Source organism: Phocoena sinus, chromosome 6, assembly GCF_008692025.1.
Source record: "Phocoena sinus isolate mPhoSin1 chromosome 6, mPhoSin1.pri, whole genome shotgun sequence".
NCBI classification, from domain to species: Eukaryota; Metazoa; Chordata; class Mammalia; order Artiodactyla; family Phocoenidae; genus Phocoena; species Phocoena sinus.
Window position 1 is genome coordinate 113,310,548 of NC_045768.1, and position 20,392 is coordinate 113,330,939.

Consider the following 20,392-nt stretch of genomic DNA (forward strand, 5'->3'; position numbering starts at 1 on the left):
ATATATATATATATATATATATATATATACACCACATCTTCATTATCCATTCATCCATCAATGGACATTTAGGTTGCTTCCATGTCTTGGCTATTGTAAATAGTGCTGCTATGAACACTGGGGTGCATGTATCTTTTCAAATTATGGTTTTCTCCAGATATATGTCCAGGAATGGGATTGCAGGATCATATGGTGGCTCTATTTTTAGTTTTTTAAGGACCCTCCATACTGTTCTCCATAGTGGCTGCACCAATTTACATTCCCACCAACAGTGTAGGAGGGTTCCTTTTTCTCCACACCCTCTCCAGAATTTATTATTTGTAGATGTTTTAAATGATGGCCATTCTGAGCATTGTGAGGTGATACGTCACTGTAGATTTGATTTGCATTTCTTTAATAATTAGCGATATAGAGCATCTTTTCATGTGCTTTTTGTCTATCTGTATGTCTTCTTTGGAGAAATGTCTGCCTATTTTCTGAATAGGTTGTGGGTTTTTTTGATATTGAACTGTATGAGCTGTTTGTATATTTTGGAGATTAATCCCTTGTCAGTCACATTGTTTGCAAATATTTTCTCCCATTCTGTAGGTTTCCTTTTCATTTTGTTTATGGTCTCCTTGGCTGTGCTAAAGCTTTTAAGTTTAATTAGGTCCCATTTGTTTATTTTTATTTCCATTACTCTAGGAGACAGATCCAAAAAGATACTGTTATGATATATGTCAGAGTGTTCTGCCTATGTTTTCCTCTAGAAGTTTTAGAGTATTTGGTCTTACATTTAGGTCTTTAATCCATTTTGAGTTTACTTTTGTGTATGGTGTTACAGAATGTTCTAATTTCATTTTTTTACATGTAGCTGTCCAGTTTTCCCAGCACAACTTACTGAAGAGACTGTCTTTTCTCCACTGTATATTCTTGCATCCTTTGTTGTTGATTAATTGACCATAAGTGCATGGGTTTATTTCTGGGCTTTCCATCCTGTTCCACTGATCTGTATGTCTGTTTTTCTACCAGGACCATACTGTTTTGATTACTGTAGCTTTGTAGTATGGTTTGAACTCAGGGAGCCTGATTCCTCCAGCTCCATCTTTCTTTCTAAAGACTGCTTTGGCTATTCGGGGGTCTTCTGTACTTCCATACAAATTTTAACATTGGTAATTTGATAGGGATTGCACTGAATCTATAGATTGCCTTGGGTAGTATAGTCATTTTGACAATACTGATTCATCCAATCCAAGAACATGGTGTATTTTTCCATCTGTTTATGTTGTCTTCAGTTTATTTCACCAGCCTCTTACAGTTTTCAGAGCACAGGTCTTTTGCCTCCCTAGATAAGTTTACTCGGAGGTATTTTATTCTTTTTGATGCGATGGTAAATGGGACTGTTTCCTTAATTTCTCTTTCTGATCTTTTGTTGTTAGTGTACAGAAATGCAACAGATTTCTGCATATTAATTTTACATCCTGCAACTTTACCGAATTCTTTAATGAGCTCTAGTAGTTTTCTGGTTATATTATTATTTAAAGAAATATTTTCATCAATGGGAAAAGAATAGTATCTTCAACAAACGATGCTGGGACAATGGGCTAGCTATATGTAAAAGAATGAAGTTGGACGCTACCTACCTCACACCATACATGAAAATTAACTCAAAATGGATCACAGACCCAAATGTAAGGGCTAAAATTATTAAACCCTTAAAAGGAAACAGAGGGGTAAATCCTTTTGACCTTGGGTGAGGCAATGGTTTTGCAGATAAAACACCAAAGCAAAGGTGGCAAAAGAAAAAACAGATAAAGCAGACTACATCAGAATTAAGATAATCGTTCCCACCTAGAGGCCAGACACTGTGTGTAATACTAACAATAAAAGAACTAACATGTATTGAGTGCTTACTGTGTGCTAGACATTGTTCTCAGCACTTTACATATATTAGCTCATTTAATCCTCACAACCACCCCAGGAGATAGGTATTACGATCTCCATTTTACAAATTAGAAAAGGCAGGCACAGAGAGTTAAGAGATATGCCCAGGGCCATATAGTAAGTAGTGGAACATGGATTCAAACTCAAGTAGTTTGATTCCAAAGGCATTTCTTACCACTCTGAGTACTGCCTAAAAATAGCTTCACGGTTTGTTTGCTTGTTGCTCTGCGAGTAGGTTAAGACTGTTGATGCTGCCTTCTCCCAAAACACCTACACACATGCACTGAGCACTCATACAATTAACACAACTCGACCCTTCACCATCACCAGCCCTTTCTGCCTTTGGCCCCAGACCACAAGTCTGCTGCACAAGCTGTCACTGGCACTGCTTTGGTACCAGCACTCACATCCCTGTGCTTCAGCAGAGGTCAGTGACAATTACACATCCCATTCTCATCCTCAGGTTGTTCCAAACTCATCTCAGGCACAGGAAGCAGAGCCAACTGCCCCTCCAGGGGTTTACTTAGAAACTGGTTTTCAAACTTTTTTAACGGTGGCCCACAGCAAGAAATATTTCTCACTGACACAGTATACAGATATGCACCTAAGTAAAACCAAAGTTTAGCATATTTACTATTTGGCATATACTCTGGTATTTTTACTTTCTGTTTCCTTCCTTCCTCTTTTTTTTCTTTTTTTAAATATTTGTCACAACCCAACATGCTGAAACCTGTAATTTGACAAACAATGAACTAGAGAAATACAGACATTAATGAAATTATCTGCTTTCCCACAAATAAAAACCTTTATATTCCCACCCACTAGGCCTCAATATATATTTGCTGAACTGAGCTACAAAAAAATAATACTTAATTGTTACACCTTAGAGTGAACTAATTTATTAGTAAATGTCACCATCACACTTCTTCCGTAGTCTAAGTCTTTTCTCAAAGGGGAATATCCAAATAATAGCTCTACATGCAAAAGTAGGTATATATTTGTTTACTAAGACTATTGCTTATTACCGCTGGGGTCAATCTCAAAAGATTTGAGAGCAGTGATCCCTGCCGTTTAAGCTCATAGGCAGATTACTGTGCTATCACACACACATAAAACATATATGCCTTTATTTTAAATTATGGAATAAGGCAGGCAGAAATCTAAAATTCTGCATATTCCCTGACAGCCCAGTTTCAGCTGTGTATTAAGAGCAGGAAGTCTAGTCCCCAGTGGATTTTCTCCTCCCTCTGTGACCCTATTGATAAGGAATGGTCACCCTGGTGAGGGAGGGTAAAGTGAGTGTTGTAAGTTGATAGTGGAAGTCCCAGAGTGTCAGCAGATTTCCAAATGGAAGATTAAGTGTAACAGCACAGTGCTGGTACTTAGGAGGTGGTCAACGGGACATCTGCTGGATAAATTAAGTATTTACTCTTTAAATTTGTTCTGCCATTCACAGTCATACTTAACTGCCACCTAGTTAAATGGCAAAGCCTTGCAAATTAAAACCAAATGGCAAAGAAGTTGACAGAAGATACAGGACCAGTAAGTAGCAATGCTAAACTACCCAACTCACTGTTTCCTTCTCTGTTCTACTGACACCCCAAAATAAAAAGCCACATTCTTAGGTAGGGATGATAAAGTGGGTATTAAGACATCTGTATAACTGGAAACAAGTTCCATGTTCATTTATTATCTCTGCACATAAGATGATCTGTAGATTACATGAAAAAAAAGATTCATGGAATTTGCTCTCTTAAATGGCAGAGGGAATAAATTGACAAACTAAGGCAAATCCATCTTTGATCTAGTTAAGGTTGTAAAGAACTACCAAAAAACTATGAATTAAACATCTGTTTATTAAAAAACAAAAAACTTTAAAATACAGTTTAAGCCACCAGTCTCCTGTGGCCTCGTGTCAGCACGAAACAGAGACCTGAATGCTGGGAAAACAGCCAAAATCACAAGCTTAATCTATGTGTCAAGAGACCTGCTCACGTTTTGATATCTTGAAACACAAAGCATTTTTAACTTACAACAAGCCATGAGATGGTATAAAATTAATCATACTAAAAATGTCAGCTAATTTTAGAAAATAGAGCTAGAGATAGTAATATGAAACACATTTAATTGAAGATTTTAAATTCATATACTGTGGGCAAAATAAATCTAAAGACAGGCTTTGTTTTATACTATTATTTTAGAATACAAAGACTTTTTGACATCAGATGAATTAATTTGTAAGAAGAGATTTAATTTTCTAGTTGGCTAGAAGATTAAAGGTAAGAGAAGTACAATAAGGACTCGAATCCTAAAATAACTTTACAAAGAATCTACAGAATGTCCCTGTGGCAATAAGAATCTAACACCTAGCTTTTCAAATAACGTGCAAAAAATGCTAACTACTGATACTTTCAGGAGGGAATAAAAATGAACAAATTCATCTATTATAATAGGAAGAAAAAAGCTTTACTTAAATATATGTCTGAGCTAATGGATGTCAAGAAATGATTTCAGGTAGAAGCTTTAAAAAACAAAACATAAAAAAAAACCTTGGGAATTCCCTGGTGGTCCAGTGGTTAGGACTCAGCGCTTTCACTGCTCTGGGCCCGGGTTCATTCCCTGGTCAGAGAACTAAGAACCCGCAAGCTGCTCGGCGCAGCAAAAAAAATTTTTTAATAAATTAAAAAAAAAAACCTCAAACTTTATTTCAGAAAGAAAGCCACACCTCTTGTGGTCTAAGACCAGTATTAGTCTAGCATTCAAGTTCCTCTGGGATCTGGCACTCTTCTACCTTCCTAAAGGACCCCTTTAGCCGACCCAGTGACACAACAAAACTAATCAGGGAACAACATACTAGGCACTTGGTCCCATCAGAGCACTTACTAGCCTATCCTCCCCACCAGGAACGCGTATCAAATCCCCTGTGGACGTGGAAACTCGGCCGACTTTGATAACACTTGTCAAAAGAAGAGTGGTCTCCATCCCCCCAACCCCCCAAAACAGACTCACAGAACATGCAGTCTGTACCATTCACGAGAAATTAGCTTCCTTGGGGTTTTGTTTGTTTGTCTGTAAACCTGGGAAGCCTTCTTACGCTCCTACCAGACTGCACATGCCAAGTTATCACAGGGACATACACAGTGCAAAGCAGTGTGTTTCCACGATCAGACTATGAGTCTCATCATCTGCACCGAATCCTGACGTTTCTTGAACATTTCTTTTTTTTTCTTTTTTTTTTTTTTTTTGCGGTACACGGGCCTCTCACTGCTGTGGCCTCTCCCGTTGCGGAGCACAGGCTCCGGACACGCAGGCTCAGCGGCCATGGCTCACGGGCCCAGCCGCTCCGCGGCATGTGGGATCTTCCCGGACCGGGGCACGAGCCCGTCTCCCCTGCATCGGCAGGCGGACTCTCAACCACTGCGCCACCAGGAAAGCCCCTTGAACATTTCTTTATCTCAGTCTTGTCAACAGGAAAATGGGGATTATAACCGTTCCTACTTCACAGTCTGTGACAGGGATTAAAATAATTTGTTACACATCAATGAGCTGACACACGTAAAGCACTTATTAGAACAGTGTAGGTATTAACTTTTATTAATATCACCATTACTACTCCCACCAGTTCTCCACAGCACCTGAGAGTGCCTTATACACACAAGAGAGCTCAACACAAACTTCAAAGGAAACAATGTTCAAATAATGCTAAAAGCCCCAAAGATCAAATGCACTTATAAGGGCCTGTTAGGATAAAAAAGAATTCAACCTCCAAACTACCTAAACTTCATGAACAAATAAGGAAAAAAGTCAAAGTATAAAACTAATAATGCAAATAAACCAAAGGTTTTCTTCCCCCCGCCCCAATGAAAATGGAAGAGATATTTTATGAAAGAACTTAATAGTGTCTGACAGGAAATTTACTCCCAAAGATAACTATTCTAAAATGTCATATTAATTTCTAATCCATCAACAATATATTAACTAATTCTATTTTTTTAAATAAATTTACTTATTTTATTTATTTATTTTTGGCTGTACTGGGTCTCCGTTGCTGCGTGCAGGCTTTCTCTAGTTGCAGTGAGCAGAGGCTGCTCTTCGTTGCGGTGCACGGGCTTCTCATTGTGGTGGCTTCTCTTGTTGTGGAGCACGGGCTCTAGGCATGCGGGATTCAGTAGTTGTGGCTTGCGGGTTCTAGAGCGCAGGCTCAGTAGTTGTGGCACACGGGCTTAGTTGCTCCATGGCATGTGGGATCTTCCTGGACCAGGGCTCGAACCCGTGTCCCCTGCATTGGCAGGTGGATTCTTAACCATTGTGCCACCAGGGAAGCCTTAATTCTCTTTTTAATCTACATCCATTTCTAGTTTCTGTATTACTCACTTAAGTGGGAACTGTCATATTTACCATCTTGCCTGGACAAGGAGCATTAAATTTAATTTATCCACAAAGGTAATTCCTAACCCTAGCACTCAGGGATTCAGTAAACAGTCTATTTCCTTCACTGATATCCTTTACAATTTTATACTTGGGTTATCTGCCTCTTCGCTCTTTTCCAGCCCCAAGAGATATTTCTAGTCATTGCAATTTTGTCCTTACAGGGAAGCTGATTCTTTTTCTTGATTCATGTTAACTGCTTGTCTCCACATCTCCAGTTCCTTTGTTTTGACCCATGGCCAGAAAAGGTCATAAATTATGGAACACAAATAACCTCTTACCCACAGATGCTAGGATGCTACAGAACGGTCAAGTGAGCCTAATAACCAACTGACCTGTACTACAAAGACACAGTGTTACTCTCAAACAAAACGGCTTAGGTTGGCTGAGGAAGGTCTTGTCAAAGGATAAGGAACCCGTCTGAGCTGCCAAGAGTGGGACTGACTTAGACCTTAAGCAAGGTTCCTAAAGGACTATTTATAAAAATATAATAGAAGCCAAAAGCTTCTAGTTTAGTAATAATCAAACCAGGAACCATGCCTACTCGCACATAAGCTTTGGCTTACTTCTTATTACTTGCACACCTTATACAGAGGTGGGGTCCATATGCCAAGTCATGTCAAAGATTGCCACGGCTAACACTGGGAATTTAAATTTCCCAACCCCAGGTCTTCTGGTTTGTTATAAATCAACAAACGGAGGTTGAAACAGCTCAAAGAAAACACAGTTTAATTACTGATTAGCAAATACTGTGACATCTGAACAGTCACCATTCATTCAGGTTGCTTCCTGTTTAAAGAAATCCCTACCAGAAAAGGCATGATGGGAACACAGAAAAAAAGGAAAGCACAGGAACACATTAGAGCTGGAAAAACAAACAAACCCAACAATTCTAGGTGCTAAGATTATGAGAAAATTTAATTTTCTTCTTTATGCTTTTAGGTATTTCCCCAAATGTTCTAAAATAATTTATATATACATATATATGTATATTTTACTAAAAAGGTAACTAAGAGAAAGCACAATATATAACATGATCTTCATATAGTTTTTCTCAAAATCTGAAAAGCACGCTTTTCCTAACAACAGAATACTATGGGATATATAATGTTACAACTGTTCAGAGCCTAAAATATTGTCTAGAAGACACAAGCCAACCAATAAGTATGTGTTAAACATATTACCATTTTTCATCCTAATGGAACTTAATACTAAAGAAAGGTGTTATCAGAATACAAACTATGTTTTAAATAAGAGGCTAAATATGCTCAGGAAAATCATGACTTCCCTGCTCACAAAAGGGGTTCATAATATCATGCAGGAAATTCAAACGAATGTGGCTCATAAATGAAGTCATCTAGCTAAGAGATTTTTCTTGAGGTTCAGTTTTTCTTCTAGAACTGCCAGTCTATTTCCAGAATAATCAGTTTATGAAAAATGAAAAAAGGGCAGTTTAATTAACATGTAACCATTTCTGGCAGTGCCTACCGAAAGACTTAAATGAATGCTGGGCGCTTTTCTGGCTTTTACAAACTACTGACTCTTATTTTTTCTGATGTGTAAAAATGATCCCATATGTTTTTATCATATAAATTTTTACCAGATACCTGTGGAAGACAATGTAGTTAATCAGCTGAATGCATGCTAAATAAAAATATTCGTATAAAACAGTGTTCCTCTCTACTGCCATTTGAAAGTGTTCTAAAAGGCAGGTAAGAGCTTCTCCTAGGAATTGACGTTACGGTGCAGGGGCTCCACGGTAACCGGCAGCAGCTGAAATCCAATGGCACGGGGACACGCACCGGATTTCGCGGTGTGAAGTAAGGTGGAGAAGCGCCACTGCCCGCGGCACCCAGCAGGACCGGGGCGCGCTGTGACGGCGGCCGCGATGCGCACGCAGGGAACAGCCGGACCGGGACCCTCCAAGGCCCTCGAACCCTCGGCCCGGGAGCAGCCCCGCCGCCCGCCCGCATTACCTCGCCTGTGCAGTTCCCGCAGGGGGATGCAGTCTCCTCCCCCGTCGTAGGGCAGGTAGGGGTCGGAGGCGGCGTCCATGGCGGAGGTCCGCAAAAAACAACGGAGGGAAAGCTCGCGAGCTCACCGCCCGCGCGCGCCCCGCAGCCCCGCCGCAGCAGGCTGGGCAGCCGCCATGCCCGACCGGTCGGCGCGCGCAGCCCCGCGGGCTGACGTCACCAAGGTGCCACGGTTGCCAGAGCGACGGGCTCGCCTCCCCATCAAGCAGGCCCTGCTACGTGTGACGGTGACTAAGCCCGGGGGTGACAGACCAAACAGCTTCCACAGCAATGGGGCAACCACAGGACGGCGACAGAAACCGTACTTCTCGGTTTCCAACAGAGAGCTCTGAACGGAAATTCTGCGTGTCCAAAACGCATGAACCTTTTCACTCCTAATGGAGATACATGCGAGCGACACTAATAAGGCCGTGTGATTTTACAGTAAAAATATACTAATTTGTAGGTGGTAACGTCACGTGAATCATAAAGACCTAGAAGATACCAAAGGCTTCAGGAAACTTAGGTTTAAAAGCCTATTCCTAATTATCTAAAATGTACTAATGCGGACTTCTACTGTGAATTCAAAATTTCAGTAACTGGATCGGTACTAATCCCCTTCAGCAGCCTCTTATTTCCTTCCTTCAAGGAACTGGCTAGTAAGACATTCCAGGTTTGAGGAGAAAGAAACGTAACATCTTAAGTAAATAACTTGGCTAGTTGTGAAACTGCAAAAAGAGATGTATGTACTGGGTGGGAGATTTCCTCTCTCCTGACTTCTTTTCCTACCTCACAAAGATTTTTGTTGTGCTAAAAAATAAATAAAATAAAAAGGCTTTTAGTGAAATATGTCTCGAAGTGCACTCTGTCTCTTTGCTAGACATTTTATGAAATTCAGAAATAAAGGAACTCTTTGTTTCAAACTCATTCCAACCAAAAGGAAAAAAAAGCTGATGCTCATTTAAGCTGAGTTCAAACTTTTACAGCTGCCTCTCAGGTGATTACAATAGGAGATTCTCCTTCTGAAATAGCTATGGCGGGACGATGCCACTAATCAAAACTGTGCTATTCACTAGAAGCAGTTCCACAGGACTCAGAGGCTTTGTAAAATTTGTTTTCCTAAGTACTGAATGAGCCAACCCTAAGGTCTACTCCAATTCAATGATTTTATATGAGAATTGGGGGCAAGAGAAGGCAAGAGAGGGCTCAGATGGCAGTAAAGAGAGAAATTGTATTCGTCTAGTACATCTTAGTTATTTGGGAACTTTGTAAAACTTAGATTAAATAAAGTTTTTATATTTCAAAAAGTTTGAACCTCAGAAAGACATACTTTCTCATAAAATCCCACCTGGGATTTGGGAGAAAAGGTTCTGGGAAAGGAATATAGACTAGTTACTGCCATAGGACTATTCCATCTAATTCTGATTCTGGCTATTAACATTTATGAAATGACCATGGGTGGCTTTCTCCATTTTCTGTATTTTTCCAATTTTCTTGGAAATGATTTTTTTCCTTTTTCTGCATGGAGAAAGGCGTCAGAGCCCAGCAACTCCACCCTCCCCCCCGTCCCCCCCCCCGCCCTGGCACGACCCTGTCCCGTCCGAGCCCCCAACCACCCAAAATGATTTTTTGTTGTTGTTGGTGGTGGTACGCGGGCCTCTCACTGCTGTGGCCTCTCCCGTTGCGGAGCACAGGCTCCGGACGTGCAGGCTCAGCGGCCATGGCTCATGGGCCCAGCCTTTCCGCGGCATGTGGGATCTTCCCAGACTGGGCCACGAACCCGTGTCCCCTGCATCGGCAGGCGTACTCCCAACCACTGCGCCACCAGGGAAGCCCCGAAATGATTTTTTTAAACAAGGAAAGCGAACTTTTAAACAAAGAGCTAACTTTGCTAAATTAAGTATAAATTTGGTCCTTTTTGGTACTTTGGTGTGTTAAGTTCTACTAGTATAAGACTTTTAAAAAATATATGCTATATGGCATTTATAAATAATTTAATTTTTATACTACTTACATCCTACCATGCCTTTTTTTTTTTTTTTTTTTTGCGGTACGTGGGCCTCTCACTGTTGTGGCCTCTCCCGTTGCGGAGCACAGGCTCCGGACGCGCAGGCTCAGCGGCCATGGCTCACGGGCCCAGCTGATCCGCGGCATGTGCAATCTTCCCGGACCGGGGCACGAACCCGTGTTGCCTGCATTGGCAGGCGGACTCTCAACCACTGCGCCACCAGGCAAGCCCTCTACCGTGCCTTTTTATAAAATGAAAAGCTATCTACAAGTTTTCTTGGTAATTTGTAGGCACTCTCTTAACCTGTTTTTCCTGATTTACAACTTGGTCATACAGGAAAAATGAAAATGACAGCTAGCTAACACTAACTAGAAGGGGAAGAATACCTCCCCTATAAAATACATTGACAGTGTTGCATAGATAAAAGTTTTGTAGCATAAGTAAAAAGTTTTGAATATTTTTAAAGAACAAAACATTTGTATATGTATGCATGTATATATAATATGTCATGTATCTGTATAGAGTTAAGTTTCAAATGAGATATACCAAACTTAACAGTTATCACTGAGGAAGTAATGGGGTGGAAGTGGGGAGGATGATGGTACATTCAGTTTTCACTTTATATAAAGTTCTACATTGTTTAAAAATTTTAAACAATTACTTAATTTTGAAATAAATGATTACTTTTGTAATGATAAATCTGAAAATTAAAAAAATTGCAGAAATGAACACATTTCTCATGCTTATGGGGTCCATGGCTGCCACTTTCTCCTAAAGTAAAAGAATTATTATTCAGGCTAAGGTGCTTTCCAATTACACTTTAGAAAGGGAAGAGGTAAACTGGAAGGTGTGGCCAAAGAGGACTTCGACACAGATTAGGTATTATCAGACTAAGAAGCTGAATTACAGTTAAAGAGAGCAGAAGACACATTCAAGAACTCCTAGGCACGGCTGTGGTGCAGGGCAGGGGAATGCTCATGTCACCTACAAATTGGCACTTGCCATCTACCTCTACAAGGATCAAATCCTGACCCGCTGCGGCTGCTGGCCTTCAGCACCCCCTGAGAGGAGTTCAGGGTGGAGAGCAGGAAGGAGGCAGGCACTCCAGGCTCTGGGGAAAACAGGCAGAACAGGTCTTCAGATAGATAGTTTTAGGAAAAGATTTTATGAGCCCAATTCTTGTATCTCCTCGTATCTAGAAAAGCACTAAAATCTTTCTTGGTGATGTCTGCTCCTCGTGACTAGCAGAAACCTTCTGCAAAAAATACGTGCTTGACTGCATGTACTCCCTGTTCGCCACAATCACATATATACTGACCTTGACCCCAGCCTCTTCGGAGCACTTTCTCAGAGCTCTCTGAAATGCTGTCTCCCGGGCTATAGTCCTCATTTTGCCCCAAATAAAACTTAACTCACAACTCTCACACTGCGGTTTTTTTTTTTTTTTTTTAGTCCACACGCGGGACAGAAGCTCTGCATAAAAAAGGACTTAGAATTTCAAAAGGCGGAGGTACTTCTACTTCCAAATACACCCTCCATTCTAACCTCAAACTGATGTGGGATTCTGGAGGTGTGACAATCAGGGAGGCACAGGGCATGATTATATGATTATAACCAGGCACTATAACTACACATACATAACTATATGTAATGTTCAACCTTCAAGCCCCTCTGAACCCACATGATCCAAGAAATCTACAACATTAGAAGTGCTTAAAAAATAAAAAACAAAAATGTTTTTTATCTTTAGATCTAACTACCAATTTACAGAGGAAACAGAGAAACATGTTAAATGACAGCTCAGGAACACAATCAGGAAAACTCAAAATGGGAAACAAATGACCTGATCTGTTCGTTTCTTCAACAAATACACAGTAAGAAAAAAAAAAAAGGGAAGGGGAGCCCTATAGAATTTTTTTTAAGGATTTAAAAGATATATCAACCAGTTTCAATGTACAATTTTTTATGAAACAATTGGGGAAATGTGAAATAGACAAGATCATTGATTACAAGGAATTATTTATTTTTTAGATGTAATAGCCTTTAAAAGAATTATTATCTTTTAGACATACATAATGCAATATATAGAGAAAAACAGCAACCCAGAGTTGAAGAGTATAAAACAGACCCAATGCAGAACTTGGCTCAATGTTCTTTGGGTTAGGATTTGCATGCTCCTTTTTTTTTTTTTTTTTTTTTTTTTTAATTCCTTTAAAAAAAGACTTGCAGGGCTTCCCTGGTGGCATAGTGGTTGAGAGTCCGCCTGCCGATGCAGGGGACACGGGTTCGTGCCCAGGTCTAGGAAGATCCCACATGCCGTGGAGTGGCTGGGCCCGTGAGCCATGGCCACTGAGCCTGCGCGTCCGGAGCCTGTGCTCCGCAACGGGAGAGGCCACAACAGTGAGAGGCCCGCGTACCACAGGAAAAAAAAAAAAAAAAACAGGAACTAACACAATACTGTAAATCAACTATACTTCAATTTAAAAACAAAACAAAACCCCAACAGGAGTTTCTGGGACAAACTCAGCTAAAATTTACATGGAAATGAAAAGGCCCAGGAATAATTAAGACACTTAAAGATAAGGTGAGAGGACTTGCTTTACCAGAAACTGAGACTGTTTATAAAGTTAGAGTGATTAAAACAGAGTGCTTTTGACATAAAGCTAGAAAAATAACCAACAGTACAGAATAGGGAGTCTAGAAATAGACCCTCCTTTACCTATGACCCTTGATATATATCAGAGGTGGCTCTATAAAAAAGTGGGTAAGAAAATTTTTTTTTTAGTAAGTAGCATTGGTACCACGGGCTACCTCCATGAAAAAAAAAATTAAATACACCCTTATCCATACACACCCACAAAAATCACTCAGATAGACTTGAATGTGAGAGGCAAATAAAGCTCTTACAAAATAATAGGGGAAAATATCTTCATGACCTCAGGGTAGGGAAATTTTTCTAATGACAAAAAGCATTAGCCGTAACACAAAAGATTATGACACAGGACCACATTACAATTAAGAACATCTGTTCATAGTCTGTCCATTAGGAGAATGTTATAGACTGAATGTTTGTATCCCATCAAAATTTATTTATTTATTTATTTTTTGCGGTACACGGGCCTCTCACTGCTGTGGCCTCTCCCATCGCGGAGCACAGGCTCCGGACGCGCAGGCTCAGCAGCCATGCCTCACGGGCCCAGCTGCTCCGCGGCATGTGGGATCTTCCCGGACCGGGGCTCTCAACCACTGCGCCACCAGGGAAGCCCCCACCAAAATTTATATATTGAAAACTAAAAATTTTATATATTGAATCCCCAATGTAGTGGTATTTGGAGGTGACTGGATCATGAAGGTGGAGCCTCGTGAATAGGGTTAGTGCCCTTATAACAGAAACCCCAAAGAGTTCCCTAGAGGACACAGAAAAAGATGGCAGACTATGAACCAGAAGCAGCTCCTTCTCACCAGACATGGAGTCAGCCAGTGCCTCAATCTTAGACTCCCGGCCTCTAGAACTGTGAGAAATCAATGTCTGTTGTTGAAGCTACCCAGTCTGTGGTATTTTTGTTATAGCAGCCCAAACAGACCAAGACAGAGAGTGAAATACCACCCACAGAATAAAAGATATTTACAACACATTTAACAAAAAGCTTGTTTATAGGAAATAAATAACATTTACATACCTCTAAGACAGATATGGCAATAGAAAAATCAACAAATGACTTGAATAGGTACTTCAAAAATTTTTTCAAATGGCTCATCAGCATGACAAGATGCTGAATCTCTTTGGCTACCAAGGAAATGCAAGTTAAAACCACAATCAGAATCCATAACCTAGCCAGCAGATGGACAAACTTAAAAGTCGGACATCATTAAGTGGTCGGTGAATGTGGAGCCAGGGAAGCCCTCATACATGCTTACCAGAGTGTAAAGTAGAACACCACCATGGAGAACATAGCCTACAACCCAACAAGTTCACACCCAGACCAGTGAAATTTGTGCACATACCCACTAGGATACATGGATAGCATTCAAAATAGCACTGTCTGTACCCACCAAAAGCTGTTAAGAACTCAATGATCCATCAGTAGTAAAATGAGTAGGTATACTGTGGTGTATTTATAAAAAAGAATGATATAGTCTAGAACAACATCATAAACGCTACTACTTGCAGCAAAGAAGATTCTTCAAAATCATGCTGCATAAAAGCAAGAAACGGGGCTTCCCTGGTGGCGCAGTGGTTAAGAATGCCTGCCAATGCAGGGGACATGGGTTCGAGCCCTGGTCCAGGAAGATCCCACATGCTGCAGAGCAACTAAGCCCAAGCACCACAACTACTGAGCCTGCGCTCTAGAGCCTATGAGCCACAACTACTGAGCCCATGTGCCGCAACTACTGAAGTCCACACGCCTAAAGCCCGTGCTCCGCAACAGGAGAAGCCACCGCAATGAGAAGCCCGCACACCGCAACGAAGAGTAGTCCCCACTCGCCGCAACTAGAGAAAGCCCAAGCGCAGCAACGAAGACCCAACACAGCCAAAAATAAATAAATTAATTTTTTTAAAAAAGCAAGGAAAAAAATTTTACTGTATGATTCCATTTATTTAACCTTCAAAAACAGGGCAAAGCTAAATTATAATCCCATTGATGCATACTTAGATGCTCAAACCATAAAGTAAAGTTTAAAAGGTGACTAGACAAAGAGAAAACAGTATTTATCTCTAGGGAAAGGGAAGGGGTTGTGATCAGCAAGCTTCTGGAGTACAGTAATCCTTTATTTTCTTAACCTGAGTGGGTTGCAAAGGTGCTTGCCTTGTAATAATTCATTAAGCTGCAGAAGTATGCTTTACGCATTTTTCTGATGTGTGTTATACCTCACAATTCAAAAGTCTGAAAAGTTAGAAATTTATCCTAAATATCTCTAATTCTACTAACATTTAGTGTGGATTTATTATTCTTTTTTTCTTCCCTATCCTAAACCCCTCTAGTCAAATCTTATTTACAGTGTCAATCAGTTACAGATAAAAGGTTCATAAGTATCTACACTGACTTTCACTTGTTCTAAGCACAGACTCTTCCAAAGAACTTCCTCTAAATGATAGTGTTTTAGAACTGTTTAAACAGGTCCACAGACTCCCTACGATTTTATGTATTTACTTCAGCTGATGATTTTATAGGCTTAGTTCATAACTCCTGAAGCCTTTTTCAACTGAAATTTTTAACTGGAACCACAACACAAAACGGGATTTAACCGACTATTTTCTCAATTCTCCCAAGAACAGTTCATAAGTAACGCTCTACGTGCACAGGAACAAAGTCAATTCATTACATCATGACATTAGGGTAAGAGGGGTAGAGTACATGTACCAAACAATTATTCATTGACCGAGTAATTTTAGTTAACTTTCTATGGACTTCTTTTTGTGGAGCAAGACAACCATTACAGGTGACATTTGAGGTACAAATCCTCAGGCTCTATATATGAAAATCAAAACTAAGCTCACTTCTTTCCAATGACCTTCCTGAGGATATCCAACCAGTATTTGATCGGCTTTCCATTGGTATTTTAGGCTAATTTCACCAAGGCACCACTTTACAATACCAAGTTCTTGTTCCTAGTTCATTAGTAACATCTTGAATTACAGCACTTCTGGGTTAGTTCTCCCTAAATGTGTGACCTAACCCTTATCCAAGCACACAAATTTGCGAAGTCCCCTACTCCACACGTATTAAGTAGGAAATACAGGTGCAGAAAATGTTTACAAGGTAGTTGTCAACAGAATGTGAAGGGTGTCATATGTATTAAGAACATTGCTCAGAATAAGTATCAGATGAACCCTAGAATTATTTGCTCATTTCTAAAAATAATTCTGAGTAGACTGTTTGAAAGAGGTCTGACCTTCTGCTGACAGATAACCATTAAATGGTAGTGGCAGTGTTTTATTAATTTGATTTTAAGAATTTCTAAAAAACCCTTTACTGAGGATTCACAATGTAACCATTTCATGTTTTTTAAAGGGCTGAATTTATGTTGCCAAATTCAACTTTAGGGCCAAATGCCTCACTCATTAGGACCATGCCACCAATGTCATAGGTAGATGCCCGATGAAACTAAAATCAACTTGTCACCTACTGATGACATCATGAACAAACGTAACCTCTGAAAGCCTGTAGCAAAGTCAGATTATCCTAACTCAGAATACATTTCTTGGATTTCTGAGCTATACCACAACTTTACACTATCAGCAATTTGTTTTTGCTTACAAATGTCCATGCAAGGAACTGAGTTCACTAAAAGATTACTCTTGGCTTACTTTATTAATGTTTTCTACCTGCAGCTGACATCAAAGAACTTCATTATTCTTATTCATAGGAAGCGACCAGCTCCAACTGTCTTAGCAGCATTTAGAGCCTTTAGCAACAATCCTACCATCCATTTGCAAACCACTGTATTCACTACACATAAACAGCTATTAATAAATGCCTTCCTCCCAGTAACTTTTGCTAGGAATTTAGAATACATTCATGTATTCAAATATTATGCAACCATTAAAAATTATTAAGGTAAGCTTTTGTAACATAAGGCAATGCTTTTAATATTAACGGAAAAAGGTCCCGCCTCATTCATGGCATTACCAGCTTCATGCGCTAGGAATACAGAACACTCAACTTTCCTTTCACCCCCAAAACCACATCCAAACAATCAGCACGTCTGCCTGATTTCACCTCAGAAGCTATACTGAATCCGTCTGCTCTCCATCTGTCACTCTGCCCCTCAGAGAACCATCACCTCCCTTTGACCTACCACACTTACCTCCCTGCTCTCACTACCTTCCAACCCACCTGCTCACACGGCAGCCGAATAATCTTCTAAAATTACTAACATATTACTCGCCCATCACTCTTTAGGAAAAAGTGCCCAAACCTTAAAATGCAGGATTTCAACCTCGCTTAACTACCTCTTCAGCCTCAGCCCCTCCCGCCTCTAGCTCCTAACTCCTTCCTCCCTGAGGGTCCCCCGCCTGTACCTGCACCTGTACCTGAACTCCCAGGGCCCCCACTCCACCCTCCCTCACCTGCCCGACCCCTCATTTTTCAGTTCTCGACTCCAATGGTGCATCTTAGATTCCCCCCCACCACATGTCCTCACGCCCGTACTGCTTCTTTACAGCATTTCCCACAACACCACTGTAACTGGTTCTTGTGGGATTATCATTTATTTTAACGGCGCTCGCTCTCTCCCAGTAGAGCACAGACTCCATGAGAGAGACGTCATTCTTGTTTGCTGCTCTATCCCGAGCTCCTGGCATGGTGCCTGGCCCATAAAGGAGGCTAAGAATTATTTGCTGAATGGATTATACATAGAATTAAGTCTAGAAAAAAGATACGAAAACAATCAGCTATCCATGGGTAGTAGGGTTACAAGTGATCTCAATTTACTACCTTTTCTCATTCACATCTTCTGCAATAAGCACATTTGCTTTTATTATTCACAAGTTAATTCTTTCCTACCCATATTTTACAATAAACATTACTTTGGACTGATTTTATTTTTTTTTTTTTTTTTTTTTTTTTTTTAAACATCTTTATTGGGGTATAATTGCTTTACAATGGTGTGTTAGTTTCTGCTTTATAACAAAGTGAATCAGCTATACATATACATATGTTCCCATATGGGGACTAATTTTAGATTTATAAAAAAAAAGTTGCAAAGATTGTACAAAGAGGTCCCGAATCCCTCTCACTCAGTTTCCCAGGCTGTTAACATCTTATGTGTCCAGGGCACATTTTGCTCAGCTAAGAAACCGACATTGGTACATTACCACTAAGTCAAGCCCAGACATTATCTGGCTCACCAGCTTCTCTGTTACTGTCCTGTCTCTATTCCAGGGTCCCATCCAGGGCACCACATTGCATTTAGTCAATGCATCTCCCTCCACTCCTCTCGTCTTGACAGTTTCTCAGTCTTTCCTTGTTTTTCATGACCCTGTCCTGCAAAACATGCCCTCAGTCTAGCTTTGTCTATTGTTTCTTTTGTGCTTAGACTGGGGTTATGGGTCTTTGGAAAGAATATCACAAAGGCAAGTGCCCTTCTCGTCACGTACTGGGGGTATGTGACATCCATATGGCCTCAGTACTGGTGGGAACATCCAGTACTCAGTTATCATTTTCCCCTCCTCCATTCTTTGGAAGTAAGTCACTAAGTCTAGCCCACCCTCAAAGGAGGAGGTGGGAGTTAAGCTCCTCCTCCATGAGGGTGGAATAGCTACATAAATTATTTGTAATTCTACATGGGAGACTTGTCTTTTCCCCCCCATTTATTTATTTGTATGTATATGTACTCACTTGTATTTATCTTACACTTTACTTATAATCCAATTCTACCTTACTGGTTTTTGCTCAAATGGTTCCAGGTTTGGTCACTAGGTACTCTCTCAGGTTGGTTCCAGCGTTCCTTTGACACACCTTCATCTTTCTGTTTTTGAGCACTTCCTTCCTCTGGTACTACACATACCCTGGGCTCATCTTGTATTTTCCCTGCCCCGGGTCTAGAATTAGCATTTCTCCAAGGCACGCCAAGTCATCACTAAGCCCTGAAGTTAACCATATAAGATTATTGTGAACCCAGGATAATCTATGTGAATGTCATGATGTAATCTGTTTAATGGCTACACTAAGTATAAGTAAGTTTAACCTTTGAGCACCCAAGCCAAAATTGCCACCAAGGACTCTCAGGTATAACAGCAACATTTGCACCATTTCTTTTACTATATTCTTCTATTTTGTTTTCAAAACTAATCTGAGTTGGGTGGGTAGAATAGATTTGATATTTTGTCTTCATTTTTCAGATGAGAAAAATTAGAAACAGAAGTGATGACAGTGACGACCGTCAGGGAGCTGGATGTAACACAGACAGTATATTCCATCCTGTGCCTTTTCCCTCCTGGATGACGATGACACTGCCACTTTGGGCCCCTGTGCAATACACCTGTAACAACATGGGTGAATGACAGTTCCCACCACTCCACTGAATATCCTACTGGTTTCATAGATGTCCAGTTAAACCAAAACTTTTCTCAATACACCAATATTCGTTCAATAAATAAAAAGGAAAAAAGACTCCTAAACACTATAAAATAAGACTAGCTAATATGTTAAACAGATGAATATTTTATAAAGTAGCAAACTTTTAACAAGCTTCTACTGGATGTATGCCAATATATTAAACACTGTAAGAAGGGAGGATGAAATAAACAACATCCGTGGCTGTCCACGGTTCACTAATATCCCAGCCCCACAAGATTCAGAAATAAGGAAAATAAGATTGCTCATCAAGAGTTCAGATACGTCACCAGTACATAATGGATCGGCTCTAAACAGAACAATGCAGACAGAAAAACTAATGGCTTACAGGCCAACACAAATTAGTAGGATAATTAGACAGAAAGATAGTGGGCTTAGTCTAGGAGGAAGGCAAGTTACAACCAAAGCAAATAAGAAAAGTCAGGAAAGCAAACATACGACAGAAGCAACACAGTTCACAACACAGGAGAGGCCCCTAAGCTGAACCTGAGAAGTCAGGGAAGGCCTTCTAGGGGCGTGAGGTGTAACCTGAGAAGCAAAGCACGGTACTAACTGGTATTACAGGCAGAGGAAACATATTCAAAGACCTGGAGATATGCCGGCCAGGCACAAGCCCCAACCTGACATTTACAACGCCCAGCACAAGAGAACCAAAGAAGGCCCATTTGCCACATGGCTAAATTTTAAGTTATAAAGCAAGTTAAACTATTCATGAAATATGTTCTATCTTCCTACATTGACAAATACACCTTATAGTGAGTTGGAAGTTTTGGCTCAGTTTTATAAATCTGAAGACAAATTGGTGACAATTTGGAAAACACTGCAAAGCATTTAAAAAAGAAAATCCATCACCCAGGGGAAAAAATAATTATTTTGGTGTATCTCCCTCCAAATTTGTGCGGGATATGTGTGTGTATATAGTATTTTAAGAGAACTGGGAT

At 40.3% G+C, this 20,392-nt stretch overlaps 1 protein-coding gene across 7 annotated transcripts in view; it reads right to left on the reverse strand.

Moving 5' to 3' along the window:
- CLCN3 (chloride voltage-gated channel 3) overlaps nucleotides 1-20,392 on the reverse strand; it is a 97,655-nt gene that overhangs the window by 46,262 nt on the left and 31,001 nt on the right. Inside the window, exon 1 of one of the 7 annotated variants that reach the window (XM_032634139.1) lies at nucleotides 8,328-8,523. The exons of 5 other annotated variants lie outside the window; for them this stretch is intronic. In XM_032634139.1, coding sequence (XP_032490030.1) covers nucleotides 8,328-8,406 — 79 coding nt within the window. In that variant the 5' untranslated portion in view covers nucleotides 8,407-8,523. Of the gene's footprint in view, nucleotides 1-8,327; nucleotides 8,524-20,392 lie in introns of those variants that run through there. One more of the 7 variants, XM_032634136.1, reaches the window with a different exon arrangement.